Below are 27,028 nucleotides of genomic sequence, written 5' to 3'. Positions count from 1 at the left end.
GACAGCGGCGTCCTGCCCGTTCTCCTCTGTACCCTCCCCAGTGGACTCACACCCTTCCTGCGTTGTGGTGTACCCCACCCTTCCACCTCCCCATTCTATGAAGGCAAGTCTTCTTTATGCCCTTTGATCCTCCGACCCTCTACATTGTTGTCCAGCATAGAGACAGGTCCTTCGGCCCGCCGTGTCTATGCCACCATTGTGCCTGTCTATACTAATCCCATTTGCCTGCATTAATTCCACATCCCTCTGTGCCCTGCTCATTCAAGTCCAGAAGCCTCTTTACTGTTCCTGCCTCCACCATCAGAGCTCCTTCCAGATACCAACCACTGTGTGAAACATTTAGCCCTTATATACCCCTTCAGCCTCCTCACTCTCACCTTAAACCTGTGCCCCCTTGTTTTGGACACCACTGCCACGGGGAGAAGGCTCTGCCTATCTACCTTGTCTGTGCCTCTCATAATTATATCACCTCCATCATGTCACCTCTCAGCCTCCTTCGCTTCAGGGACCCAAGCTATCCAGTATGTCATGATGAGTCAAGCCCTCTAATCCAGGCAACATCCACATGAACCTTCTCTGCACCCTCTCTCGCTTAAACACATCTTTCCTGTAGTGTGGCGACCAGAACTGCACACAGTACTCCAAGAGCAGCCTGACCAACGTTTTGTACAACTGTAACATGGCGTCTTGTACTGAACGCTTCTGCTGATGGAGGCAAGGATTCCCTCCGCATTCTTCACCACCCTGTCCACGGGTGTCGCCACTTTCAAGCAGCGATGTACTTGTACCCCAATGACTGTCAGTTCAACAACACTGCCCAGGGCCCTGCCATTCACTGTGCCACCCTGCGCTGGTTTAACTTCCTAAAATGCAACACCTTGAACTTGTCCATGTTAGATTCCACCTGCCATTCCTTGGCCCACTTTCCCAGCTGCTCCAGATCCCGTTGTAACCTTAACACATTCTTCCTCACTGTTCACCACACCACCAAAGTTGGTGTCACTTGCAAACTTACTCACCACGCCACCTACATTGTCATACAAATCATTTATATGACAAGCAACAGATGCCCGGGTACTGATCTCTCTGGCACACCACGGGTCACGGGCCTCTAATCTGAATAACAACCCTCCACTACCACCCTCTGCCTCCTTTCACCACGCTAATTTTATATCCAATTGGCCAGCTCACCTGGACCCCATGTGTTCTAACCTTCCGGACCAGCCTACCTTGCGGGACCCTGTGAAGGGCTTTGCTCAAGTCCACGTAGGTAACGTCAACCGCCCAGCCCTTGTCAATCCTCTTGGGCGCCTCTTCAACAAAGCTCAGTCAAGTTCGTGAGGCACGATTCCCCACGCACTAAGCCACGCCTACTGTCCCTAATCAGTCCGTGCTTCTCTAAACGCAAGCAGATCCTGTCTCTCAGAATCCCTTCCAGTAACTTTCCCACCACAGATGAGGCATTTGGAAAGGCGGAGACTGATTCGGGATAATGTGGGATATCGTTTCTCGCCGGCCTGTAGTTCCCTGGCTTATCCCTGTTGCCCTTCTTAAGTAAAGGCACAACATTAGCCACCCTCCGGTCTTCGGTCCTTCCCCTGTGGCTAATGAAGACACCAACATCCTTGGCAGGGCCCCAGCAATCTCCTTCCTTGCTTCTCATGACGTCATAGGACACACCTGGTTAGGCCCCAGGGATTTGTCATGGTGTCATTCGGAATGTTGACATGCTCCAGGACATCACTGCTCCCTCCCATGAACTCACCACGTCCATGTCCTTCTCCACGGTACATACATACGAGACCAGCTTCAGAGATCCGTGGACATGCACCCTGCAATGCCTTCCTTCCTCTATGCTCTGTCGGCTTGGTTCTGGTAAATACACAGCAGTGGACGAGGCCAACGATGGGAGAAATTGGGATGGAAAGAGATGGCAAAAGACTGAGGTTGGGATGAGGCTCCAGAATGGATGGACTGTATTCCCGGTGTAAATCCCAGGTGGTGCCAACACGTCCAAAGGTCACAGCATTCATCATACTTCTTCCACACCCAACCAGCGGGGATGCTGAAGGTTATTCAGTAACTTGTATAACAGCCGTGACTTTAGTGGGGGATAGAGCTCTCCGGTTCTGGGAGGTGGAGGAGGAATAATCCTTGGACTGGAAATCTGAGACTGTGTGCCCACTGCGGCTTCCTTATCTCCCCAGGACCCACAGATCATGGACTCCGATTGGACCCACCCCCGCACCCTGTACTGCCCACCCCATCCATACCGTTGACCTCAACTTTGCCCTTTATCTCCTCTACGAGAACTCTCACCCGGGACAATGGGAAATGAATGGGAATGGGTTGGTTCCATGGGGATTATGGACAGTGTAAGTGAATGGGAAGCGGTTGAGTCAGTTGGGATTATGGACATTGGGAAGTGTAGGAGAAGCGGTTGGATCCATTCGGAATGTGGACAGTGGGAAGTGAATGGGATGAGGGGTTCTATTGGGATTGTGGACAGTGGAAGTGAATGGGAATGGGTTGGGTTAGTTGGGATTATGGACAGTGGGATGTGAATGAGAAGAGGTTGGGTCCATTTGGAATGTGGACAGTGGGAGCGAATGGGAAGGGGTGAGGACCGTCGGGATTTTGTACAGTGGGAGTAGATTGGAAGGGGTTGAGCCCTTAGGGAGTTCTACAAGAAGCTTGCCTATTGGTTTGCTGACCATATTTTGAGGAACTTGTGGTTGTAGATGTGGTTGTACAGTGGGAGTGGATGGGAAAGGGTTGGGACCGTCGGGATTGTGTAGAATGGGAGTAGATGGGAAAGGGTTGGGACCATCGGGATTGTGTACAGTGGGAGTAGATTGGAAGGGGTTGAGCCCTTTGGGATTATGTACAGTGGGAGTAGATGGGAAGGGGTTGGGACCATCGGGATTATGTACAGTGGGAGTAGATGGGAAGGGGTTGGTTCCTTTGGGACTGCATACAGTGGGAGTAGATGGGAAGAGGTTGAGCCCTTTGGGAGTTCTACAAGAAGCTTGCCTATTGGTTTACTGACCATATTTTGAGGAACTTGTGGTTGACCTCAGTGGTCCAATAAAATGCAGAACTCAAACTAAGTTACTTCTCAAATTTTATTACAAGTTGAAAGGAAAATGTTACAATTGAAGTTGTTGGCTGAAAATTCCTCCGCGTCCACAGCTCAGCCCTCTCCTGGCTGCTGAGGTGCTAGTGGTTGCTGCTGGGCTCAACAGAGGATGCAGTGCGGCCCATCGCAGCACCGGGTCCTGCACAGAAGGTCCGCCCACGGCAATCACAAGGAGGGGTGAAGGAATGCGTAATCGGATAGATGAACACAACGGAGCACCTCGTGAACGTCGGCAGGAGAAGAGGAAGTCTTCAACGTGTTCAGCTGGAAATAGGACCTCCTGTCACACACCCAGGGTTCGGGACGGAGAAAAGCTCCCCCTACTCCCAGCTCACGGGTCAGACACAGGGTGAAGCTCCCTCCGCACCATCCCATCACACGCCCCCGGGGTCAGACACAGGGTGAAGCTCCCTCCGCACCGTCCCATCACACACCCCCGGGGTCAGACGCAGAGTGAAGATCCCTCTACGCCGGCCCATCACACACTCCCAGAACACTGATTACTTTTGCTTCAGATGAATCCTCTCGGGAAAGTTTCCTCTGGCCATTTGAATGTACCCGGAGAAGGAGGGTGTTAGGGAAGTGTGAGGAGGACGTGAAGTCCGTGGGTGCGGTGGGAGTCGGGACGCGCTGGCAATAGGGGACTGGGAGCGGGTGTGGGAAGCTGGGAATATTGCAGGGATCCCGGGATAGGGAGCGGCGGTGGAGGTGGGGAGTCTGAGGAAAGATGAATCACTCCATCCCAGCCGTAGTATAGCACGGAGGCTTTGATGAGATCTCCGCCATCCCGCATTCCCAGAGAAACGGGACAGCCGGTGCGGCCGGGGTGCGGGCCGGGAGAAGACGGCGGATTAGGGCCGGGGATTTGGGCTGTTGGCACGGACGCTCGCTCCGGGGTCGCGGTGAATGTCTACACCTCGGAGCGGAAGCTCTTCCTCCCGTGTTACTCTCCGACGCTGGGAAGGAGATGAAAAACTCGGGCTGCGGCCGTTCCGAATGGGTTAGTAAGAGAGGGGTCGGTGGCCCTGTCGGAGTGGGTCAGTGGGAGCCGGCTCCGCGCCCAGGAACCTCGGAAGAGCTGCTGTTCTCTGCCCGCCAGTCGCGAAGGTACCTGGAGGCTGTAGTGAGATCAACAGGAGAGAGACACAGTCACTGGTTGAGAGCGGGTGAGCGGCACATTGTGTTTCCAGAGCGGGTCAGACACAGGGTGAAGCTCCCTCCACACTGTCCCATCACACACTCCCGGGGTCAGACACAGAGTGAAACTCCCTCCGCGCCGTCCCATCACACACTCCCGGGGTCAGACACAGAGTGAAGCTCCCTCCGCGCCGTCCCATCACACACTCCCGGGGTCAGACACAGAGTGAAACTCCCTCCGCGCCGTCCCATCACACACTCCCGGGGTCAGACACAGAGTGAAGCTCCCTCCGCACCGTCCCATCACACACTCCCGGGGTCAGACACAGAGTGAAGCTCCCTCCGCACCGTCCCATCACACACTCCCGGGGTCAGACACAGGGTGAAGCTCCCTCCGCACTGTCCCATCACACACTCCCGGGGTCAGACACAGGGTGAAGCTCCCTCTTCACCGTCCCATCGCACACTCCCGGGGTCAGGTGTTTTAATTAAAGTAAATGGGTTAGACACTGCTCCTCCTACATGCCCTCAGCAGAGCATTTTCCAGAGAAAGAAAGAGAGAGAGAGAGAGAGAACGAGAGGGAGAGAGGGAGAGGGAGAGTGTGGAGGCCAAGAAAGGGAGGGTGTGGGGAGAAACAGAGCGGGGAAAGGGAAGGAGGGCAGAGTCGGGGAGGGGTACTAAGGGGAGAGGGAGGAGGAGTGGGAAGGAAGGGGGAGGAAGGGGAGATGGAGGGAGAGGGAGTTGAATACAAATAGGGGAAGAGAGGAGTGGGGAGAGAGAGGAAGGCGGCAGAAGGAGGGAGGGAGGAAGCGAGTTCTGTCTCGGGTGTTTGCACCCCGTCCACCATCTCCGCTCCGCCCGACAACATCCACCCAGATTCCCCGCTGCTCTCGACGGGCCGGCCCTTACCCGGGATGCAGACGATCCGCGGTCTCTCCCAGCTGCCGTCGCCCCGGCATCGCACAGTGGGCCGTTGCTGCTGGACGAAGCCCTTTTTGCACTCGTACCTCACCACCGAGTCCACCGGGTAACGCGGCCTGGTCTTGCCGAGAACCCTTGTCCGCTTTGGAACCGGTGGGGACCCGCAGGAGCCTCCGCCGAGAATGGAGGGGGGGGGGGGAGGCGGGAGGGGGAGAGGAGAAAGAGCAAATGGAACTAACACCTCAGGCAGACAATGGGAGGATTCCAGTGACGGGCCGGGTCAGGGTCGGGGCGTGAGGGAGCGGACGTCGGAGCGGAAGGGGCAATAGTGACCGGGGGTGGGTACATCATCCGTCTGTGAGATCCCCTCCCACCCATCCGTGCCCAGATGTGGTCCCACCACGCTTCCCTTCTCTCGTGGCCAGATCTACACCTACTTCATACTCTCCCTCCCGTGCCCAGATGTGCACCCATTTCACACTCGTCTCTCACCCACCTGTCCAGATGTGCACCCGCACACTCCCCTTCTATCGTGCCCAGATGTGCACCCGCCATACTCCCTTCCCACCCATCTGTGCCCAGATGTGCACCCACTTTATACTCCCCTCCTGCCCATCCACGTCCAGCTGTGGCCTGCGTTGTCCCTTCATACACATCTGTATGCGGATGTGCCCTATCCACAATCCATTAGCGGGATAACTTTAATTCCAGGTTCGTTCAGTAATTGAACAACTCCCCACAGCTGCTTGGGCGGGATTCGAACATAACCCAATCAAGGTCCCAGCTCCCACCTCCCAGCCCAGTGACTAACCGCTGGGCCACGGTAAACAGGAAGAGACCCCCTCGACCCGAGGGCCGGTGACGGAAGGGAGACTGGGAGGATGGAATGGGCTTGACGGGAGGCGGTGGGGTGTTTAAGGCGGCGCACTGCCCAAAGCAGCGAGGGGAACGGGGTCGTGGAGTCAGACAGCAGGGAAACAGGCCCTTCGGCCCAATACGTCCATACCGACCAAGATCCCCATCTAAGTTAGTCCCATTTGCCCGCGTTTGGCCCATATCCCTCTAAACTTTTATTAGCCATGTACCTGTCCAAGTACATTTTAAATATTGTTAATGTACCTGCCTCAACCACTTCCTCTGGCAGCTCGTTCCGTATACGCACCACCCTCTGGGTGAAGATGTTGCCCCTCAGGTTCCTATTAAATCTCTCTCCTCTTACCTTAAATCTGTGCCCTCCAGTTCTTGATTCCCCTACCCTGGTAAAAAGACTGTATGTTTACCCTTTCTATGCCCCCCATGATTTTATACACCTCTATAAGATCAACTTTCAGTCTCCTTCGCTCCAAGGAATAAAGATCTAGCTTGTCCAACCTCTCCCTGTAACTCAGGCCCTCGAGCCGTGGCAACATCCTAGTGAATCTCTTCTGCATCTTTCCAACGTAACCGCATCTCTCGTCCAGCAGGGTGACCAAACCAACACAATAGTCCAGTTGCGGCCTCAGCACCTTCTTGTACATCAATAACATAACATCCCATCTCAACGCCCTGACTGATGAAGGTCAGCGAGCCAAATGCCTTCCCCACCATCCCCTCTACCTGTGGCGCCATAGTGGGTGGAGGTTGGGCTGTGGAACGGGGGGGGGGGGGTTCTGGGCTGTAGGACGGAGGGGTGGGGTTGTGGGACGGCAGATTTGGCCTGTGGGACGGGCTGGGGTGGTTGAGGGCTGTGGGACCAGGGGCTATGGGACGGGCTGGGGCAGTTGAGGGCTGTGGGACGGGGGCGGGGGTCGTTGGGGGCTGTGGGACGGGGCTTTGGGACGGGGTGGGGTGGTTAGGGGCAGTGGGACGAGGGCTTTAGGGCTGGGGGAAGGGGTGGGGTGGTTGGGGGCTGTGGGACCGGGGCTTTAGGGCTGTGTGGCCTGGGGCTGTGGGACAGGGTGGGGTGGTTGGGGGGTGCTGTGAGATGGGGGTTTGGGGCTGTGGGACGGGGGTGGGTCGTGGTTGATCTGCGGGACGGTGTGTGCAGCACTGCCACACACTGGATACTCACTGAGCCCCTTCTTGCAGGTGAAGGCGAGGAAGTAGTTACACGGGACGTCACTCCACTGACCGCCCTTGTGCCAAATCATCACCACACAGTTCTCCCCGGACAAGAAGAAACTGTCCGGCTGCCCGCTGTACCAGTTCTCGTAGAGCTGAGGAGGGTGGTGGGGGGGGGGGGGGGGGGGGGGGAGGGGGGGAAGAAGGAAGTGTTAGAAGGGGAAACAAGGAATAGCAGGAGGAGGCCGCTCAGTCCTTTGAGTCCCACACAGCAACAGAATCAGCCCTGCCTTGATTCTGTAGACACCCTTGCCTAGTAAAGTTCTTTCCCTTCCTCCTGCCCCCTGCCCCGTTCCCCCGCCTCCATGGGGAAGGTTCCTGATGTGGAGAACCTGCTCGTGGGTGCCTGATGCTGGGCGCGGACTCGATAGGCTGAATGACCTGTCTCCCCCAGCTCTATGACTGCTCAGTGAGGCCCTCTGTAGAGGTGACATGGCTCAGGAAGGGACGGGTGCTGAAGGTGACGAGCTCACCGTTCCAGCGCAAGTGAAGCTTAGGCCTACTCGGTCCCACCATCCCCCGCTCTGTCTCCCCTCGGTGTCCCGCTGCACCCGGGGCTCTCCAAAGTATCTCACCCTCGGCTCTCACCAGTGGATCCCACCCGTAGATCTCACTCGTGAATCTCACTATAGATCTCACCCGTGGATCTCACCCATGGATTTCACCAGTGAATCCTACCAGTGAATCTCACTGATGGATCTCACCCGTTGATCTCACCAGTGAATCTCACCCGCGGATCTCACCAGTGAATCTCACCCACGATCTCACCGTGGATCTCACTATGAATCTCACTAACGGATATCACTAGTAGATCTTACGGTGGAGCTCAGTTCTCACACCCATCCACCCTGCTGGGGTCCGTCCCCTTCTCCGAGCGCCTCCCCCCCCCCCCACCCCGAGGACCCGCCTTCATCAACCCAACGCTTACCAGCTGGTTCCCGTCCGACCACTGGAAATCGTTCTCGATTGTCTTGTCATTTAGTCCGATCCAGTGGTATTCCTTGAAGTTATCTGTTCACAGTTCCAAAAGGGCATTTAGCGCAGAGAACAAGTTTCAAAGGCCATTCAGCCCCTCAAGGCTGCCGCATTGCCCATCTTCCACCTCACCTCCCCGTCCTCACCATTCCCCGGCAAGAAGGAAGTCGATGAGCGAGCCCGCCCTGAGGTTTCCTCCTCATCCCGGTCCTCATCCAAGACGGGGGCGCAGTTCCAGACCCTTCAGTCTGAGGGAACCTCCGCACTACCGGTTCCCCCACCCGCGTCCCGTCAGATCACCCCTCACGCTTCTGATCCCTAGACTGTGTGTTCCCCTCCCTTGACCCGTCCCATCCCAGACCGCAGCAACCATCCCAGCGACCCATGGCTGCACTAGGACCAGAGCAAGGAGGCTTGGCCTGAGATAAGGAGCCGCTCAGCAGGGGTGGTCAGGGGTGGTCATGGGTTGTCGTGGATGGTCAGAGATGGTCAGGGATGGTCATGGGTTGTCAGGTGTCGTCGGGGGTGGTCGGGATTGTCAGGGATGTTCAGGTGTGGTCGGGGGTGGTCAAGGGGTGTTCAGGGATTGTTGTGGATGTTCAGGTCTGGTCAGGGGTGGTCGGGGTGGTCAGAGATGGTCAGGTGTGGTCGGGGGTTGTCAAGGGGTGGTCAGGGTGGTCAAGGGGTGGTCAGGGATGGTCAGGTGTGATCGGGGTGGTCAAAGGGTGGTCAAGGAGTGGTCGGGGTGATCGTGGATGGTCAGGGATAGTCAGGTGTAGTCGGGGGTGGTCGGGGTGGTCGGGGTGGTCAGGGGTGGTCAAGGGGTGGTAGGAGGTGGTCAGGGATGGTCACGGATGGTCAGGGGTGGTCAGAGTGGTCAGGGGTGATCGGGGTGGTCAGGGGGTGGTAGGGGGTGGCCAAGGGGTGGTCAGGGGTGGTCAGGAATGGTCAGAAGTGGTCGGGGTGGTTCAGTGCATGTTCGGCAGGGGTGGTCAGGGATGGTCGGGTAGTCATCGGTGGTCAGAGTGGTCAGGGGGTTGGTCAGGGGTGGTCAGGGATGGTCAGTTGTGGTCGGGGTGGTCAAAGGGTGGTCACGGAGTGGTCGGGGGTGATCGTGGATGGTCAGGGATGGTCAGGTGTAGTCGGGGGTGGTCGGGGTGGTCGGGGTGGTTCAGTGCATGTTCGGCAGAGGTGGTCAGGGATGGTCGGGTAGTCATCGGTGGTCAGAGTGGTCAGGGGGTTGGTTAGGGGTGGTCAGGGGTGGTCAGGGGTGGTCGGGGTGGTCAGGGATGATCGGGATTGTCGGGAGTGGTGGGGGTGGTCAGGGGTGTGGGCAGGGGTGATGGGGTGGTCAGTGCAGTGTTCAGGAGGGGTGATCAGAGGTGGTCGAGGTGGTCAGGGATGGTCAAGGGGTGGTCGGTGGTGGTCGGGGGTGGTCAGGTGTTGGCAGTATGGTCAGGGGTGGTCGGGGGTGGTCAGGGGGTGGTCGGAGTGGTTCAGTACATGTTCATCAGGGTGGACTCACCGTTGCCTGCTGGGCAGCTCCAATGGAAGGGGCTGGTAGGGTAGGAGGAGCTGAAGGGCTGGCAGCTTCCCGTGTTACGGGCGGTGCTCACTGGGTGCTGGTGGGGGGGAGGTGTTGGGGCACCGACTACCTCTGATCCAATCAGAAGTTGGAAGTAAACCAGCAGGAGAACCAGGATGGAGTGGCCACATGGAAAAGACAAGAGAGCTCGCCAGAGGGCTGGCAGCGAGACAGTGGGCTGAATGGTCTCTCCGGTGCTGTGATGAGCCCGTGAGTTCAGTACTGCTTCACGCTTGGTGTGGACATCAGCAGATAATAGAGCTCGCATAAATCCAAGCTACCTCCACATGATCCAATAGTGAGGGAACACCACACTGTGGGAGGGGCAGTGCCGAGAGAGCACCCCAGCGTAGAACGGACATAGGAGCACTACTGGGGGCAGCGGGCACTATGGGGCAGGGAGGGGTTGAGAGGGAGGGAGAGTGACGGGAGGGAATGAGGGAGGAGGGTTGGGGAGAGGTGTGGTATGAAGGGGGACAGGGATGGAGGGTAAGCGTAGACTGGGGTGGTAGTGAGGGGAGGGCAGGGGAGGGAAGGGGAAAATGGAGGGCTAGTGAAGGTGGAGTAAGGGGCAGGGTGAGGGAGGAGGAGTGAGAGGTGGGCAGGTTGGATAAGGGGTGAGGGACGAGGGGAGGGTGAAGATTGAGGGGTTGGGGGTAGTGTGAGGAGTGAGAGGTGGTATAGTGGGTGAGGTTCTGGGGTTAGGGGAATGAGATGGGTAGGGAACGAGAGTAGAGGGGCGGGAGGATGGGGAGAGGATGAGGGTGAGTGTGAAGGGTGAGGGGTGGCGATGGGTGAGGGTTAAAGGTGAAGGGTGAAGGTGAGGGGTGGAAGCGGTAGAGTGAGGAGAGAGGAGCAGGATAAGGGGAGAGAGAAGGGGAGGATGAGGGGTGGAGGAAAGGTAGGATGAAAGGGGGAAGTTGAGGGTGGAGGAGGAGGAGGAGTGAGATGAGGGGAGGGTGAGGGGAGGATGAGGGTGAAGGGTGAGATGAGGGAGAGGTGGGTGAGGGGTGAGGGGTGAGGGACGGTGATGAGGTTGGGGGAGGGGGAGGTGAGGGGTTGAGTGGAGGATGAGGGGCAGGAGTGAGATGAGAGGGGGAAGGGAGGTCGGGCAGGAGTGATATGAGGGGGAGGATGAGGGGAGGGGTGAGGAAGGAGAGTGAGGGTGAGGGGACGATGGGGAGGGGAGGGAGGAAGGTGGAGAGTGAGGGTGAGGGGAGGGAGGATGAGGGGCAGGAGTGAGATGTGAGTGAGGGTGAAGGATGAGGGACAGATGACGGGGAGGGGAGCAGATGAGGGGCAGGAGTGAGATGGGGTGAGGGGAAGAGTGAGGGAGCAGGGAGTACGGCAGGGTGAGGGCCTGCCTCAGCCTCAGGCCGGGACCTCACCGTTGATGAACTGCTGCTCCTCAGGACTCAGGATGCTGACCAGGTGACCACCGTCCTGCCGGCAGCTCTCCTCCGCTGCCTCCCACGTCCGCCGCCCCTTCTGGTGCCTGTAGCAGTTGCCCATGAACTTCAGCCATCCCGGGTCACAGGCCTGGACATCTGGGGTAGGGGCAGTGAGAGACTCCGTCAGGCACAGAGACCACCTCCCCCAATGGCCCCCAACTCCATCCCCTCCTCTGAACCCCCTCCCCACATACCGCAGGGACAACACAGAGCAGTGCACAGTGCCCCCTCTGCACCGCCCCTCCCACAGTGAAGCGGTCCCTCTGCACTGCCCCTCCCTCAGTGCGACACTTCCTCAGTACTGCCCCTCCCACAGTGTGACCCTCCCACAGTACCACCCCCCCCCACAGTGTGACCCTCCCACAGTACCCCCCCCCCACAGTGTGACCCTCCCTCAGTACCGCCCCTCCCATGGTGTTCTCCCTCCTCCACACACCCCCACACATGGCGGTCCCTCCACAGCCCCTCACACAACGCAGAGCTCCCTCCTCACTGTCCCTCCCACTGTTCCTCCCACAGCATGGCACTCCCTCGGCACCCCAGTGCAGCACTCCCTCCTGGCCGCCTATCAGCACGTCGCTCCCTCCACTCCCACAGCGCAGCACTCCCTCCTCACCACCCCTCCCACAGCGCGGCCCTCCCTCACCACCCCTCACTTGGCCGCCACGGTGACTGATGGACTGACCTCTGTGGCACAGGCTGCCTCCGTAGGACGGAAGGCACAGGCAGGTGTAGCCCCCCTCCTTCTCCTCGCATGTCCCTCCGTTCTTACAAGGGTTTGGGTAGCAGGAGCCTGTAGGCGAGAGCAGAGGGAGGGGGGTCAACAGCTGTTCAGCCCTGCTCCAGGAGCTGGGATTGGAGTGCCCGTGATCCCGTGCCCCAACATTCACAGTCTGTCCCTCCCCTGGGCTATGGTCAGCGTTGTGATCCCTCAGGTCGGGACTGCCTGCCTCTGTACTCGGCTGGGCTGTGGCAAGTGACGCCAGGTGATGTAAGGGTTAAAGAGTGGGTGTTCGGGTCAGGGCTAAACTGTGAGTGTTGGGGTCAGGGTTATACAGTGTCTCCCTATGAAGGTTAAAGAGCGGGTGTTATGTTGGTGTAGGTTTACTAACTGAGAATGCATTAACCTTGGTTAAACAGAGTGGGTTCATATCAGAGTTAAGCAGTAAATGTTGCTAAAAGTGTGCGTCAGTGGAAGGTTTGGACTGTGTTAGGTTAGGGTGAGATAGTGTGAGTGTAAGGGTTATACACGTGTGCATTACTCTAAGTGTTAAATGCTGGGCGCTGTTGAACATAGTGTGTTCATTCAAGGGTTAATCTGATCTATTGGAGTTCTTTGAGAGTTCAACAAGGTCTCGCACAGGAGGTTGGTGTCGAGGGTTGGAAGACATGGAGGTACTGCAGGGATGAGAACCGGCCATCAGACAGAAAGCAGCGTGCAATTAAACAGCTTCTCGGTTTGCCGAGCTGTGTCTGTGGGCTTCCGCAGGGCTCGGCTCCCGGGTCCCGGGTCCCAGCTGTTTACAGTCTATTTGGCGGAAGGGGCCCAACGTTGTATTTCCAACTTTAAGATCGTGAGCTGGGGGAGGAGGGTGGGGGTGGATGTGGACAAGTTGAGTGGGTGGGCAACAACCGGGTAGGTGGAGTCCAAATATGTGTTAAATGGTGAAGAGTTTGGGAAGTGCTGACGTTCTTTGTAACAAGTTTCTCTAAGCCAACATCAGGGAATTGGGGAGACAATTCGTTTGCTTTTATTGCAAGAGGGCTGATTACAAGAGCAGGAATGTCTTACTGCATTTCCACGGGGCCTTGGTGAGTGCAGACCTGGAGTAGTGTGGACAGTTGGATGTCCCTACCCAGTGAAGGGAACTACCTCCAGACGGGGTGCAGGGAACCGGTTCCTGGAGTGGAAGCTCTGGCATGTGGAAGATTGGGTAAGCTCGGCCTCTATCTTAGATGTTAGAAGAATGAAATGCGACCTCGGTGCACGCAAAGTTCTTGCAGAGTTTGGGGGGGGGTTGTTTGAAAGGGCCAGGAGCGTGTTCCCCCCACCTCCCCCCCTCACCACCGTCAGAGGGGTCTAGACCCAAGGGTCCCGGTCTCAGAATAAGGGGTCGGCTGTCCAGGAGTTTGGGATTCTACACCCCCGCCCCCCCCCCCCCCCCACCGTTCATTCTGAACTGAGATTAACAGATTTCTGGATATTGAGGCAATCGGGAGATATGGGGATGGGGAAGGAAAATTGTATCGAGGTAGATCAGCCTTGGTCTTCAACGGGGTAGTAGGCTTGAGGCCCGAATGGCCTCCTCCTGCTCCATTCTCTAATGATCTTATATTCGGATAAGAACAATAGTGAGTGTTGGCAGAAGGTATTAAACTGTGTGTGTTAGTGAAAGGGTTAAACAGGGTACATGTGCAAAGATGCAACCGTTTGTCATTATAACACAAAAGCAGAGTTTGTTACAAGGATTAATCAGTCTCGGGGTTAATCGTGAGCATCAGTGCAGGGGTAAATAAGTGCCTGTGATTGCAGAGATAAATAGCTTTTCTGCACAGTTGCTTGGAGTTAGTCAGTGACGGGGTTGATCAGCGAGAGTCGCTACCTGTTAGGGTAGAGATAAATGCGGAGTATTTCTCTGGGGGTTAATCAGCGTGGGTCACTGTCGGGTTTAGAGAGAGAGAGAGAGTCTGTGTGTATGTCTCTGTGTGAGTGTGTGTGTGTGAGTCTGAATGTGTGTGTGTGGTTGATTAGTGTCAGGGTGTCAGGGTTAATCAGTGTGTGGGGAGCGGGGGAGTTAATCAGTGGCGGGGTTGATCAGTCAGTGTCGGTGCAAGGGTTAATTAGTGCCTGTGGCCACAGTGTCGACGATTGTCAGTGTGTGGGGGTTCGTCAGTGAGTGTCAGTGGTGAACCAGTGTAAATGTTTTGATTCCCCACTGAATCCGCTCCGTCCGTGCCCGGAGCAGGGCGCAGGGAACCCGCACGCTCGCCTGGGATTGGGATCCCTCTGTGTGTCTGTTCCCGGCCCAGCCGTACTCCCGAAGCAACGTGTCCACACGCAATTGGCACGGATCATCCTACTGGGTCTTGTTCTAATTCCGGCCTCTCCATAACTCCCCCATCCCCATCATCCCGGGCCCCGAGCTCCGGAATTCTCTCCCTCGGCCAACTCCTGCCGGAAAATCCCTGTTGAATCTGCACCCGCTGGCATTTCAGTCACTGTATCCTAAACCAGAGCAACGATTCACCAAAACCTTCTCCCCTGCTGCGTCTACCAGAGAGGTTCTGCTCGTCCACGCCGGTGAACCTCTGCAAGATCACCTAAAGCCCCCGTCTTCACTCCCCCAGTCTCTGCACGGGACTGAGCCCCGTCACTGACTCCCAACTCTATTTGCAACTCCCTGACGCCGTCACAAACTGGTTGGATTCTCCTGTCAACCGGGGAACCCAATATAAGCGCGATCTTGTAGTCTCCCAACTGCGCCCATAGTCCAGAACTACTTTGTAGTGGGCATCAATATACACTGCGTTGTGCGGCTGCACATGAACATCAATCCCACTGCGGTGAAGAGTCTGCCACATGGGACAGGCCAAGGTCACCTGACCCACGCCAGATCCCCATCGCGGACATGTTACTCCCAGCTCTATCGATGGGAAGAGGTTACTAGAGGTGAATCCTTCGGGTAAGGGCAGCGTCCCCACTGAATCCTGCGAATCTCTGGCCCGTAATCGGAGCAGGAACATTGGGGACTGGAATGGGAACTTCAGGTGGGACCGGGAACCTGAAGGGCGTTGGGAGACCCCAGGCCCTGTGGCAGTGGACATCTCACCCACCTGGTCAACCAACCCTCCTCCCACCAGTGGCAGAGTCTGCGGGTGGTGGGTCTACCAGCCACCCTGGGACCCGAGGTTCAGCCCGGGGAGGAGAGTTCTGGGCCGGGACAGCGAAGCAGTCGAGGCTGCTGAGTGGGGCAGAGACGAGGGCGGGAATCCAAAGGTCTGGTGGAGGGCCATCGTCAGTAATCTCCACCCCCCCTCCCCCCACCCCACGGGTCATCGTCCCTGTAGGGCCTCCCTGGGACGTCTCAGCGCATCCCACCGCCCACCAGGTACTTTCTGAGGAAGGGCGGTCACCCTTGCAAAGTAGGGAAGGCGCCCGTCTGGCAGCTGATTGGCCAGTCAGCCTGGTGGTGGCGGTCACGTGTTAGAGTTTGCGGGATCTCGCTGTGCGTGTCAGGGAGTGGTGGTGGTTTGGAAGGCGCTGCTCTGGCCCTGGGGAGCTCTGGGACCTGGTGCTACAGAAATACAGGTCGATCAACCTCCTCCCACTGACCCCCCACCCCACCTTGTGAATAACCCACCGTGCTTTCGCTGTGGGTTGGGGAGGGGTGTGGGGAATGGGCAGGCGGACATAGTTAGACCTGTCGCAGAGCCACACTCCCAGCAGCTTCCGCCAGGCCCAGATCCGTCCTCTTCCGTCTCCCAGGGCTGGCCCCACCTCTCCATCCCGCCCGTCCCCGGTCAGTCCCAGACCCCGGTCCCAGCGGAACCCCCTGGGGATCGATGGAGATGAAACGAAAGGAAAGATTTAGTAACAACAGCAGAGTTTGTATTAGTTGCGATTCGGAATTCAAGAATAAAGATACAGCACTGTCTTCCTTTGTGTATAAAATACTTTTAATAATACTTTCACAGAAATTATTAGATCTTTCACTTCATAGAAGCTCAGTACCGTCATGCACAGGCAAGATTCGCACTCTTTGTTTAAAGTTCGTGCTGGTCTCTTCACCTTGACTTCTGGGTTTTGTTGAGAGAATGTGGGAGGGATGTTGGATGAGGGATTGGGGGAAGGGGGTTAGTAGACCGGGTTACTGGTGTGGTTGTGGGGGGGGGGGGCTGGGTTTACAATGGAGTGGAGTTAGTAAAGGCGCAGGTCAGTAGCCCGGGGCACTGGTAGGGTTAAGAGAGGACAGGGGTGGAATGGGTGGCGGAAGTGGGTTAAAGGATTACAGTGGGCGTCATGGGGGTGGGGATGAAGCGAAGACGGCAGCGGGGGCAGGGTCAGTCTCCCGGGACACTGACAAGATTAAAGGCAGCATGAATAGGTTGGGTGGAGTTGGATGGGGTGGGGTTAGAATGGGGGTAGAATGGGGGGTGGGCTTGGAATGGGGGTGGGGTTAGAATAGGGGTTAGAATGTGTGGAGGGTGAGAAAGAGGCGTGGGGTTATAACGGGAATTTAGAATGGGCGTAGGATGGGTGGGGATAGGATGGGGGCGGGGTTGGAATGGGGATTAGAATGGATGGGATAGAATGGGAGATTAGAATGGGGGTGGTGTAAGAGTGGGTGTTGCCAGTAGAACTCCGATATCTAGGTCACTCGTTAGTGCGGAGGGTGAGTGGGATGTGCAGCCGGGGCCAGGGTCGGAACACCAGTCGGGTGGTTCAGAGCCGGGGCTGGGGTCCACCTCACCGGATTCCGTTTCCCGCTCCCTTTACACGGACTGGGAAATTCATTCCACTATTGTGTAAATTTTTCGAGCCGAAGTGCCCTTGGACATATCGAGTTCCACCGTTCAATGGTCCGGAACGGCTGCTGGTCCGGCACCAGGCGTGCGGGGACACAATAGACGCCGGAATCCGGAGCAGCAATGTGCTGGAGGAACTCAGGGTCGAGCGATATCGGTGGGAGACGGAGAGTCGACACATCCTTTCCCCCTGCAGATGCTGCTCGAGCCGCTGGGTTCCTCCAGCAGATTGTTTGGTGTTCTTGCCCTCTGTTGCCGGATTATCGGTAGTAGGGTGCGGGGTAGGATGGGTGACGTGGGTAGACTGGGATGAATGAGGCTGATGGAACTGGGATGGGTGAGAAAGAGGGCTGGAAGGAGGTGGGGTAGATGGAGCTGGGGTTAGAGCGGGGGGGCTCAGTATCCCGGAACACTGACGGTAATGGATGTGCTGGGGGATTACATGGGGTGGTTGGAAAGGACGCTGGGGCAAGCCTAGAAGGGGCGGTCAGTGGTCATTGGCCAGGCCACTGGTGGCGGTGATAGGGGAGGCATTGGATGGGATGGGATGAGGTGGGGGCTACGTTATGGCGGAGGTTACAGAAGGGGAGGGGTTCAGTAGCTCAGGCCTGATGGGGGAAGAGTGGGGGAGTTAGATTGGGATTTATTGGGGTACTTTGAGAGGTAGGATTTGGCTGGATGGGAGAGGTCTGTAGGGTGGAAGGGGCGGGGCCAGAGTGGGCGGGGTCTAGCCCAAGATGTCGGCGGATGAGGGGTCAGTCGCATGATGCCGGCGGGTGAGGGGTCAGTAGCCCGGGATGTCGGTGGGTGAGGGGTCAGTAGCATGGGATGCTGGCGGGTGAGGGGTCAATTGCGCAGGATGCCGGCGGGTGAGGGGACAGTAACCCGGGGTGTCGGCGGGTGAAGTGTCAGTCGTTCGGGATACCGGCGAGTGAGGGGTCAGTAGCCCGGGGTGTCGGCGGGTGAGGGGTCAGTAGCCCGGGATACCGGCGGCTGAGGGGTCAGTAGGCCGGGATGCCGGCGGGTAAGGGGTCAGTAGGCCGGGATGCCGGCGGGTGAGGGGTCAGTAGTCCGGGATACCGCCGGGTGAGGGGTCAGTAGCCCGGGGTGTCGGCGGGTGAGGGGTCAGTAGCCCGGGATACCGGCGGCTGAGGGGTCAGTAGGCCGGGATGCCGGCGGGTGAGGGGTCAGTAGCCTGGGGTGTCGGCTGGTGAGGGGTCAGTAGCCCGGGATACCGGCGGGTGAGGGGTCAGTAGGCCGGGATGCCGGCGGGTGAGGGGTCAGTAGTCCGGGATACCGCCGGGTGAGGGGTCAGTAGCCCGGGGTGTCGGCGGGTGAGGGGTCAGTAGTCCGGGATGCCGACGGGCAGCGCGGCCACGACGGCGAGGACGAGGCGCCAGTGGTTACCTGTCAGCTCCGCCGCCCGGCCGTGGGCGTCCCGCTGGGTTGGTGCCGTGTGTCCGGAGGCCCCGTGGATCTCGGCAGGCGGGCTGGACGAGCTGCCCTCCGACTCGGCGGTCCAGGCGGTGGGCGTAGGGGGATGCTGGCCTGGGGGCAAGCACTCGGGCCACGGTCTGGGCCCGGGCCCGGGAGAGGCGGCAGTGGAGAGGGCTCCCGGCGGCACCCCGGGCTCCTGGCGACCGGAGGCGGGCGAAGATGCCCGCGCGGTGGGAACGGGCCCCTCCGCCAACCCTGCGCCCGCTGCAGTGGCCTGGTCCCGGCGGCTTCCAGTCGGCCCCGCCGCTCCCGGGTGTCCGGGCGGAGCGCCGGCGTTTCCGAGTGCCTGCGTCCGGGGAGGGTCTCGGGCCCCGGAGGAAGACACCCCGTCGCCGGCCAGAGTGAGCCCGGGCCAGCCCCAGCCCGAAGCCGGGCTCCCTGTGGCCGGCGGCCAGGCGGAGTCGCCGCTCCCTTCTCCAGCGCAGTCGGCCGGGGTTCCGGGACATCCCAGGGCGACTGGCCGCAGGGTCTCGGGGTGGCTGCTATGAGGGCGCTGGCTCCTCATCCTGGTGAGCCGGGAGGTGGGCGCAGAGGCCTGCTCGGTGTGCGGGCCGGCAGGCGGCTGCGGGCTGCTCTTCGCCCGCTCGGGCCTCGTTCCCGCCGCCCAGCTCCGCCGGCCGAGACCTTCACCCCTCGCCGGGGCACCTTCGTCTGCCTCCGTCCACCCTGGGCCTCCGTCCTCTTCCGCAGCCGGGCCGGGGGCGGCGGAGACCTCCACGAAAAAGCCTGCAAAAGAAAAGGGAAGGGGTGGGGGTGGGAACAGCACCCCAGCGCCCGGCGGACCCGCCGGCTAGTCGGCCCCTCGGGACTGGTGCACGGAGGCAGGGGGAGGCCTCTCCAGGACCTGTTCATTGTGGGTGGGGGCGCAGGAGGAAGCCACAACCACGTGGGAGACCTTCAGCCCGTCGTGCCAATACCGGGTCTCTCAGAGACCCCATCAGCTCCACCGCGCACCTCCCTCCCCAGCCCCCCCAACCCAGTTATTTCGCTGAAACCTGTTCTGATAAGGTCCCAACAACTCCCGCAGATTCCGCCACACACTGGGGGAAAATTCACACATCCACCCCGCAAGTTGCTGGGATGTGGGAGGGAACCGGAGCACCCGGGGGAACTCCAGGAGATCACAGGGGGAAGGTCACAAGATCACAAGGACAGCTTCTATCCCGCTGTTATAAGACAACTGAACGATAAGATGGACTCTTGACCTCACGATCTACCTCGTTATGACCTTGCACCTTATTGTCTGCCTGCACTGCGGTTTCTCTGTAACTGTAACACTTGATTCTGCATTTTGTTATTGATTAACCTTGTACTACCTCAATGCACTGTTGCAATGAAATGATCTGTATGGACGATATACAAGACAAGTTGTTCAACGTACCTCGGCACATGTGATAATGATAAACCAATTTATCAAACTCCACACCGACAGCACCGGAGGTCGGGATCGAACCCGGATCTCTGGAGCTGTGAGGCCGCAGTGTTAACCTGCACGGGACCCTGTTATTGTGCCCCTCAATGCCTGTTATTTCGGAACAGCTGCACGCCACTGAACCTCTTATACTATAATTCAAATAAAAGGTGAAATGTAATTAATTAAGGTAAAAGATCTCTGTCACACCCTCCGGCCCCTACACCCCTCCCCGTCTCTGTCACCCCCTCCGGCCCCTACACCCCTCCCCGTCTCTGTCACCCCCTCCGGCCCCTCTGCCCTTGTCCAATTCTGGCTCGACCATCGGCGACTAGAACCTCAGTCCCCAGCACGAGGACTCGAGTTCCAGAATCCTGGGCGATGTCGCCAGTTTAGTTCCAGGAGTCGGAGGGACGAACCATTCCGCAAGCTGAGTAACCCAAGGCCCCCTCCGGTAAAGGACAATAAACACAGAGCGTTACTTGGATGGGTCGCAGAGATGTTCTGCCCCGGTCCTGAACCAACCAACGTTAAAGATAATTTGATGTATGCAGATGCAAGAGACCGTAGACTCCGGAACCTGGTACAAAATAAAACTGGATTCTGGAGGAACGCAGAGGGTCAGGCAGCATCTATGAGGGGAATGGACAGTCGACGTTTGGGGTCGAGACCAGATCGACCCCAAAAGATCGACTGCCAGATGCTGGCGGACCCGCTGAGTCTCTCCAGCAGCTCATAACTTGGTGTGTTATCAAGTTGCAGGTTGTGGAGTCTTGCTGTGCATACTTTAGATTCTGCCTCGCCTACCACACAGGAAGGTGCTGCCCGGGCACTGGCATCTCTCGAGGCGATAAGATGCCTTTCACCAGGGCCTGCTACACTTACCAGTTGATGCCAAGACGTCCTGCCCCCCATCCGTTCCCTGCCCTTCCCTGGGCGCGGAGCCGTCATGTCTCGGGATCTCCGTGCTGTCGTGTTCCGCTGGCGGGTCGCGCCCCACCGGTGCCTGGAACTGTGACTCGATGACAACCTCCCGCTCGACCTCCTCCTGCTGCCCGTCCCAAGCGAGGGGGTCCTCCGTCTGAGGGTGGTCGCCACCGTGCGTGCTGTGCGTTGGCTGGTTTCCATCGGGATGGTCGCGCCTTGGTCCGTGGGTGACCCCTTGCAGGTCCTGGGGCGTCGCCGAGGTGATAGATTCGTGGGTCAGGTCGCCATCCATCTCGGGCACGGCAAGAACCAAGTCAGGCGGCCTGCTCTGAATAGCCAGGGACACCGAGGTTGGTGGCGCCCTGGTAGCCGGAGTGATCCCGTCGGGTGCCATGACCTCTCCTCCTGTCCCGACCTCGTATTCCAGCTCCTCCATCGTTGTCTCCAGGAAGCCGTGGTCCTCGTACTCCACATCCATTGCAAAGCTGTCGTTGACATTCAGATCTTCCATCTCTAAACGGGCGAGAAGACAACACCATAAGCACTGTGGAGAGTTTCAGGAAACAAACCAGAGAGAAGCTGCCTCACAGCTCCGGAGACCCGGGTTCGACCCCGACCGTGGAGTTTGCACGTTCTCCCTTCTCCCGAGTGCTGTATAGAGCAATACAGCACGGATACAGGCCCTTCAGCCCTTCTACTCCCTGCCGATCACGATGCCCACCCAGCTAGTCCCAGTTCCCTGCATTCGGCCCACATCCCTCCAAGCTCCGCCCCTCCATGTACCTATCCAAGTGCTGCTTAAATGATACTGTTGAACCTGCTTCACCCACTTCCCCTGGCAGCTCGTTCCATTTACTCACCGCCCTCTGCGGGAAAAAGTTGCTCCTCAGGCCCCTTTTAAATCTTTCCTCCTCACCCTAAAACTATATTTTGGACTCCCCTACCCTGGGGAAAAGACTGTTACCGTCCAGCTTACCTCTGCCTCTCACTTCTGTAAGGTCGCCCCTCATTCTCCTACCTTCCAAGGAACACAGAACTACCCTGACCAACCTCTCCCTGTACTCTGTACCTCAGTGTCTCTGTTTCCTCCCACGTCCCACAGATCGATCACCCGATTTAATTGATGGGAATATGAGGAGAATTTTTTAAAATATATTATTGTAACTACGTGAGATGTGCAGGCCCTATGTGGAGATCTACTCTGCAGAAACACCCAAAGGTGTTACTGTCTGCAGCCTGCACGGTGCTTTGACGGGTCTTCAACATGTAAGGGGGCCGACTGCACTTAAGGTGGATAAATCACGTCCCATGTTGCTGGGGACACTACTCAGGTACAATCTGTAGGCACGGGCTGGTCCCGAAGGACTGAGGAACTGTGAATTTTGGAAGCCTTCCTTCACATCAGGTCGTAGGGATAAATCCAGTTACTTAAGGCCAGTTTAATCTCAGCATTGGGGCAAGTTTTAGGATCAATGAACGGAGATATAATTACAGTTACCGGATTGATTAGGGGAAGACAACATGGATTTGTTAAAGGCAAGTTTTGCAACAGAGGGGCCTCAACTCCTCTTCTGTGCCAGTTCCCCAGAGCCCTCAATTCCCTGCTTTCAAAGAAGTATCTAAGTGTCTACCTCCACCTTAAATACCTCTAACGATCCAGCCTCCGCAAAACTCTTGGGGCGGGGAAATCCAGAGACTCGCCGCCCTCCATAAAAAATGTTCCGGACACCTCAGTTTTAAATTAGCACTCTCTTATCCAGTAACGGTGTCCCCTAGATCGAGATTTTCCCACTGGTGTCAGCCGTAAGGAGAGGTTGGACAAACTTGGGTTGTTTTCTCTGGAGCGGCGGAGGCTGGGGAGAGATCACTTAGAGATTTATAAGATTATGAGAGGCATGGATAGAGTAGGCAGCCGGTATCTTTTCCCCAGGGTTGAAATGTCTAATACATTTAAGGTGAGAGGGGGGTAAGTTCAAAGGAGATGGGTGGGGCAGGTGTTATTTACACAGAGAGTGGTTGGTGCCTGGAATGCGCTGCCAGAGGTGGGGGTGGAGGCAGATACGATAGGGGCTTCAAGAAGTCGGCACATGAATGTGCGGGGTATAGTAGGATGTGGACATTGTGTAGGCAGAGGGATTAGTTTATTTGGGCATTTTATTACTAATGTAATTGGATCGGCACAACACTGTGGGCCGAAGGGCCTGTTCCTGTGCTGCACTTTTCTATGTTCTATGTTTTGTTCTAATTGTGTTCCTTCTTGTAAAAAGTGTGTATCATTTATGTTTAATTTATGCTTCTCTTGTGAATGCTGCTGATCTGATGCTATGTGCCTGTGATGCTGCTGCAGCGAAGTCTTTCACTGCCCCTGTGCACACACGGACTTGTGCAAATGACAATAAACTCGACTTTGACTCCGAGATCACCCCTCATTCTTCTCAACAAGGAATACGGACCCAGAAATCAGCCTGGCGAATCTGTTTGGGACTTCATCCAATGCTACTATAGATCAAGGAACGGGTACCGGGTCCAGCAACCTTTGTAAAACACTAGTCCGGTCACAACGGGCGGACTGTGCGCCGCTCTGTGCGTCGCACGTTGAGGAAAATGTGACGGGTTTGGATCGGGTGCGGAAAAGATTTACTGCAATGGAGCACTTTAGTTCTGTGGGTTGGGATTGTTATCCCTGGGACGGAGGAGGCTGAGAAGATCAGGAAGGGTCTGGGCAATATTTCCAATGGGGGTAAAGAACCTCCCCGCCCCCAAACCCCCTATCGCCCCGGAGTAGGGAGTCACCTATAAAGCAGTAAGCTCCGTGCAGCGATCCTGGGTCAATGGCGCCTGTTTGGTTGCGGAAGGCGTAGAGGGTCTTGACGCCGGGCAGGCGGCCCCCACAGCGGTTCCGGGGGGTGACGATAGGGTAGCGGACACTGCCGTCCGCCAGCCAGCCCGGCGTACAGTGGTCCAGGCCTGTGGTCCAGGCCACGTAGAGCTCGCCCACGGTCGCCAGCCGCATCGCCCTCTCCTGGCAGAACTGCTCCGCCCCGTGGAAGGTGAGGTTGTCCATGTCACTGATGAAGATGACCCCTGAGAGGAGAGCAGAGAAAAGGGGTTCACCTCTTACCACCGGCTCAAGGGGTCCCAAAGGACCTCCCGCCCCAGGAAGTACCGCGAAGGGGCGCGAAGCCGGGACAAGGGACCCACCAGAAACCCCTGCGGCCAAGCTGGCTCTTTGGAGAATATCTTGCATTTATATAGCTCCTACCATCTCAACCACATCGCAGCAGCATTAGGCACAAAAATTAGGAGATACCGAGGCGGTTTAAACAATGAGATAGAAGTGAAGCCGAGAGGGAGTTCTGGATGTTAGGACACGGACAGAGAGCTATAGGAAAAGGAGAGATCCAAATACCTTCTGACTCCTCGACGTAGCAGTACACATCATACGTGTCCTCGGGGTCTTGGGTACCATAGTTGCGGACACCGGGGAATTTGTCCATATCCCCGTAGCAACCGGCCCGCGGGGTGTGAATGGGATACCTGCAGAAGGAGGGGGAGGGTGAGCGGAGGGTGGGGAGATGCCCTCACTGGCAGGGCGGCACTGACATTACTACAACTACCCCAAGCACCTGCCCCGTCCCACAACGTCACAAGGGCGCCTCTGAGTCGCGTCAAACCGCGGCAACAGTTCAGAGCACAGCAAGATCCCACCAACAGTAGGCTGAGAGCGGTTGGGTGATTGGTTGATTGAAGATCAGGCACAGGAGAGAACTTCTTGGCTTCATCACACTCCCCCTCCCACAATCTGTTCCTCAATCCCTCCCTCCCCAGGTAACCGCACCCCCCACAGCAGGGCGTACCCACAGCAACCCCCCCCCCCCCCACCACGGCGCGGCGCTCCCTCGTCGCTGAGAGGGGTGGGAGCAAGCAGAAAGACAGAGAGAGTGAAACGGTGCTAGTCTGGGGCTTTTACCAATGGTCACGATCGTTTCAGCGTTCGGAGTGGGGTTCGAGCTGTAGCGGTTGAGGGGTGTGGGGGGATGGAGGGGAGGAGGGGTTGAGGAGGTGTGGGGGATGGAGGGGAGGAGGGGTTGAGGGTGTGGGGGATGGAGGGGAGGAGGGGTTGAGGAGGTGTGGGGGATGGAGGGGAGGAGGGGTTGAGGGTGTGGGGGATGGAGGGGAGGAGGGGTTGAGGAGGTGTGGAGGGATGGAGGGGAGGAGGGGTTGAGGAGGTGTGGGGGATGGAGGGGAGGAGGGGTTGAGGAGGTGTGGGGGATGGAGGGGAGGAGGGGTTGAGGGTGTGGGGGATGCAGGGGAGGAGGGGTTGAGGAGGTGGGGGGATAGAGTGGAGGAGGGGTTGAGGGTGTGGAGGGATTGAGTGGATGGAGGGGTTGAGGGGCATTCTGGAGTTTGGGGGTGGAGGGATTGGGGTGTGGGTGGGTGACTGTGGGGTGTGGGGGTGTGTAGGGTGTGGGTGTGGGTATGGACGGTGGGGTGAGGGGGTTGCGTGGGGTGTGGAGGGTGGAGGGTGATGGAGGGGTGTGGAGGATGTAGTGAGGGGGTTGGGTAGGGGTGTGGAGGTTGGGGTGAGAGGGTTGGGTGGGGTGTGGAGCGTGAGGGAGGGGTGTGGTGGGTGAGGGAGGGGTTGGGTAGGGGTGTGGGGTTGGGTGGGAGTGTGGAGGGTAGGGTGAGGGGCTGGTTTGGGTGGAGGGTGAGGGGTGCGGTGGGTGAGTGGGGTGTAGAGGGTAGGATGAGGGGTGTGGAGGGTAGGGTGGTGAGGGAGGGGGATGTGGGCTGAGGGGCTGGTTTGGGTGGAGGGTGAGGGGTGCGGTGGGTGAGTGGGGTGTAGAGGGTAGGATGAGGGGTGTGGAGGGTAGGGTGGTGAGGGAGGGGGATGTGGGCTGAGTGTCTGGTTTCCGCGCCGTCACTCACCGCACAGTTTGATCAGACAACCAGCCGGCGTCACACCGCTCGTAGCCGCTGGCGTAGGCCGCCTCCAGCTGCTCGGGGGTGGCGATGTGCGCACTGACGTCCCGGCACGTCTGCTGCGCCCGGCTGAAGTTGAACGCGTACCGGGCCGATGCCTCCCGGTAGTGGAACACCACCCCTGCAGGAACAACGTCTGGTTATACACCTCGTCCCTCGGCACCCCTCTCCCACGGCGCGGCGCTCCCTCGGCACCATTCCTCCCGCAGTGGGGCGCTCCCTCAGCACCGCTCCCCCCACGACGCGGCGCTCCCTCGGCACCGCTCCCCCCACGGCGCGGCACCTCCTCGGCACCGCCCCTCCCGCAGTGCGGCTCTCCCTCGGAACCATCCTCCCACATTCGTGCCGAAACCTTGCCAGCGCCGGACCCCCACCCCCACCCTCTCCCCGCCTTACCCTTGACCTCCAGCCGAGCCAGGTCCTGGGCGTCGTCGATGCCGTGCTGCACCCCGCAGCGGTAGATGCCCGTGTCGTTGCGGAGCAGCCGGTGGATGGACAGGGAGACGTCGGTGGCCGTCGCCAGGTAGTTGGGCAGCTCCACCCGCCGGCGGTAGTTCTCGCTGACCTTCACCTTCTGCACCGTGGCCACCAGGATGTCCCACTCGCTGCCGTCCCGGACCAGGCTCCACTTCACCCGGGGCGCGGCGGGGGCGAGGGGCCGCTTGGCGTAGCTGGCGAAGCAGGGGATGGTCACCGATCCCCCCAACACCCCCTGCAAGGGGACCCTGGTTCCGGTGGTCACCGTTAGGGCGCTCTCTTCATCTGGGGGAAAAGCAGTGGTTACCCGAGCCCACACACCCCCACCTCCCGACTCCAACCCCCCACCCACCAACAAACCCCCAACTCCAACCCCCACCTCCCGACTCCAAACCCCCACCCCCCAACAACTCCCCAAATCCAACCCCACCAACTCGAATCCCCACCTCCCGACTCCAACCCCCAACAACCCCCCACACCCAACAAATCCCCAACTCCAACCCCCACCTCCCGACTCCAACCCCCCAACAACCCCCCAACTCCAATCCCCAACCCCCCAACTCCAATCCCCCAACACCAACCCCCACCTCAGCGTCATTTCCCAACGCCAACAGTTCTGGGCCCCCTCCCCACGGATCCTCAGATGTCAGGACGTCAAGCTTCATAAGCTGCCCAGGCGGGGGGTCGTGTCTCCGCCAGGAATCTCTGGGGATCCCTGCCAAGGACGCTGAGGAGGGCGGGTCGCTGAGTACAGTCAGGAATGGATGGATTTGTCCAGGGAAGTTGCGCTGTCATAGGTCATCTTATTGAACCGTAGGCCGGGCACAAGGGGCCGAATAGCGTCCTTCTCGTAGTCCTGTACTCTGCTACTCCCTGCCTCCCTCCCCATTCATTCCCT

General features: G+C 58.3%; 1 protein-coding gene across 5 annotated transcripts in view; it reads right to left on the bottom strand.

The window, feature by feature from the left end:
* Positions 1 to 3,129: 3,129 nt before the first annotated feature.
* Positions 3,130 to 27,028, bottom strand: part of LOC127587438 (brevican core protein-like) — a 34,439-nt gene continuing 10,540 nt past the window's right edge. For 4 of the 5 annotated variants that reach the window (XM_052045754.1, XM_052045755.1, XM_052045758.1 and 1 more), the window contains exons 3-14: positions 26,050 to 26,415; positions 25,600 to 25,774; positions 24,080 to 24,207; positions 23,464 to 23,754; positions 20,629 to 21,183; positions 18,243 to 19,058; positions 11,995 to 12,102; positions 11,247 to 11,405; positions 8,227 to 8,309; positions 7,249 to 7,393; positions 5,187 to 5,340; positions 3,130 to 4,257 (exon numbers count right to left, since the gene is read on the bottom strand). In XM_052045754.1, coding sequence (XP_051901714.1) covers positions 4,083 to 4,257; positions 5,187 to 5,340; positions 7,249 to 7,393; positions 8,227 to 8,309; positions 11,247 to 11,405; positions 11,995 to 12,102; positions 18,243 to 19,058; positions 20,629 to 21,183; positions 23,464 to 23,754; positions 24,080 to 24,207; positions 25,600 to 25,774; positions 26,050 to 26,415 — 3,155 coding nt within the window. In that variant the 3' untranslated portion in view covers positions 3,130 to 4,082. Of the gene's footprint in view, positions 4,258 to 5,186; positions 5,370 to 7,248; positions 7,394 to 8,226; positions 8,310 to 11,246; positions 11,406 to 11,994; positions 12,103 to 18,242; positions 19,059 to 20,628; positions 21,184 to 23,463; positions 23,755 to 24,079; positions 24,208 to 25,599; positions 25,775 to 26,049; positions 26,416 to 27,028 lie in introns of all 5 variants that reach the window. The other variant, XM_052045759.1, reaches the window with a different exon arrangement.

Source organism: Pristis pectinata, chromosome 40, assembly GCF_009764475.1.
Source record: "Pristis pectinata isolate sPriPec2 chromosome 40, sPriPec2.1.pri, whole genome shotgun sequence".
Classification (NCBI taxonomy): Eukaryota; Metazoa; Chordata; class Chondrichthyes; order Rhinopristiformes; family Pristidae; genus Pristis; species Pristis pectinata.
Note: the sequence above shows the minus strand (reverse complement) of the source record. Positions and strands in the feature narration are given on the sequence as shown.